General features: G+C 31.2%; 1 protein-coding gene across 1 annotated transcript; it reads left to right on the top strand.

Moving 5' to 3' along the window:
* The first annotated feature begins 249 nt into the window (after window positions 1-249).
* On the top strand, window positions 250-1,797 carry LOC110652390 (MLP-like protein 329). Its single transcript, XM_021807970.2, has 3 exons — window positions 250-436; window positions 648-907; window positions 1,723-1,797. The coding sequence occupies exons 1-3, from the start codon at window positions 250-252 to the stop codon at window positions 1,795-1,797; spliced, it is 522 nt and encodes a 173-aa protein (XP_021663662.2).

Genomic DNA, 1,797 nt, shown 5'->3' with positions numbered 1-1,797 from the left:
GTATCCAAATAAGTGCACATAATATATAAATTGTGTCAACTCCAAATATCTCAATAAAATATTGACATGATAAATAAATTGTGAATTGTGCCTCACAACATATAATACATCCAAATGTGAAGATCACGTGTCATTGTATTCTAACCCCTCAGCAAACACAAATTGTACATATGCCTGACAACTATAAAAACACAACATGTTAGCCTATCAAATCGCCAAATACATTCTTTTATTGAGACATAGAACATCATGGCTCTCAAGGGGAAGTTGGAGACTCTCCTAGAACTCAAGTCAAGTCCTAATAAATTCTTGAGTCTCTGGAAGGAGCAAGCTCATCAGGTTCCTAACCACGCTCCGACCAATATTCAAGGAGTTCATGTCCATGACGATGATTGGGTCACCCCCGACTCCATCAAGGTCTGGAGGTACACTATAGGCACAGCAACAACAATAAATCTCTTGATCCCATTTTTTTTTCTCTTCATCGATTGGGTTTTACAACTCTGACCATGGTTCTGATGTCAGTTAGCCAAAACTCATAAAATTTTGATTTTAATTCCTTAAAATGCGTATTTTGGAATAAAACCATTGCACATTAATTTCTTGTGTATTAATGCTCTTTATGTTGTGATAAAACTATTGCACAGATGGAAGAGCTGAGGTCTTTAAAGAGAAGATTGAATTTGATGAGGAGAAGAAGATAGTAACTATAATTGGTCTGGAAGGTGATGTATTCAAGATTTGCAAGGTCCTTATTGTCACCTGGAAACTCACACCCAAGGGTCAGGGGAGCTTGGCAAAAGTGACTCTTGAATATGAGAAGCTGAATGAGAATGTTCATGTTCCTTATAAGTACTTGGATTTTGTGATTAGCATGACTAGGGATATTGATGAAGGAATCTCCAAGGTAAAAATGGAAGGATACATGTATATATATAAGGACAGCTTCATCCTTTCAAATTAAATAAGTTTGGCTATTGTATTTCATGGGTAAGTGAAATTCTGTTTATTATGGGTTAAAAATATAACATCTAATAAAAAATATAACAAGATCCATACATAAAATAAATGAAATGTTATATATTTATTTTTTGAATTCATAATAAATCAAATTTACTTAAGTTTTTCATATATATATATATATATATATATATATATATATATATATATATATATATATATATATATATATATATATATGAATTTGTTATGAAAATCACACCCATACAAAATAAAGGATACAAAATTAATGTGGTTCGGTGTAAACTTATTCTACCTACAAATCTACTATTAAAGAAAGATATTTATAACTACTAATTATTTTTCTCAACCTTACAAATCGCTCAAATAAAACTCATAGAATTTAACACACCTCTCTAATTTGTGAGCTCTCTGCAATACATTCAATATAATGGTCAACCAACTACATATGTATATAGGCTGCTAAAACCTAATCCTTTTGGGACTCCAATTATTAAACATCATAATTTAAATTCTACTAAACTTCCTATTTTATCTAATTTTCTAATTTAATTTTAATTCCTAATCCTAATTGAACTTGGACTCAAACAATCTTCAACTCTAAGTCCAATAGAATTAGTCTTTTCAACTTTTGCAAAAGTCAATTTTCTCTTGAGTACTTTCTTACACTCTTGATTATTGATGTTGCCTCTTATCTCAACTTGTATTCTTCTGATTAATGTGCTTCCTTTTAATTTGTAGAGATTCTTTTCACCAATCTTCTTGCCCTTCATGAGCACGAAAACCCTTTGGTTAACTCTCATGACTCCACCATGA

Source organism: Hevea brasiliensis, chromosome 12 (genome assembly GCF_030052815.1).
Source record: "Hevea brasiliensis isolate MT/VB/25A 57/8 chromosome 12, ASM3005281v1, whole genome shotgun sequence".
Taxonomy (NCBI): domain Eukaryota; kingdom Viridiplantae; phylum Streptophyta; class Magnoliopsida; order Malpighiales; family Euphorbiaceae; genus Hevea; species Hevea brasiliensis.
Note: the sequence above shows the minus strand (reverse complement) of the source record. Positions and strands in the feature narration are given on the sequence as shown.

What these genes read in the sequence shown, in the direction of transcription:
- LOC110652390 (XM_021807970.2), top strand. Translation starts at nt 250, where the DNA reads ATGGCTCTCAAGGGGAAGTTGGAGACTCTCCTAGAACTCAAGTCAAGT. An exon ending in GGTCTGGAGGTACACTATAG is followed by an intron (nt 437 to 647) that starts GCACAGCAACAA and finishes ACTATTGCACAG; the next exon opens with ATGGAAGAGCTGAGGTCTTT. An exon ending in TTGATGAAGGAATCTCCAAG is followed by an intron (nt 908 to 1,722) that starts GTAAAAATGGAA and finishes TTTAATTTGTAG; the next exon opens with AGATTCTTTTCACCAATCTT.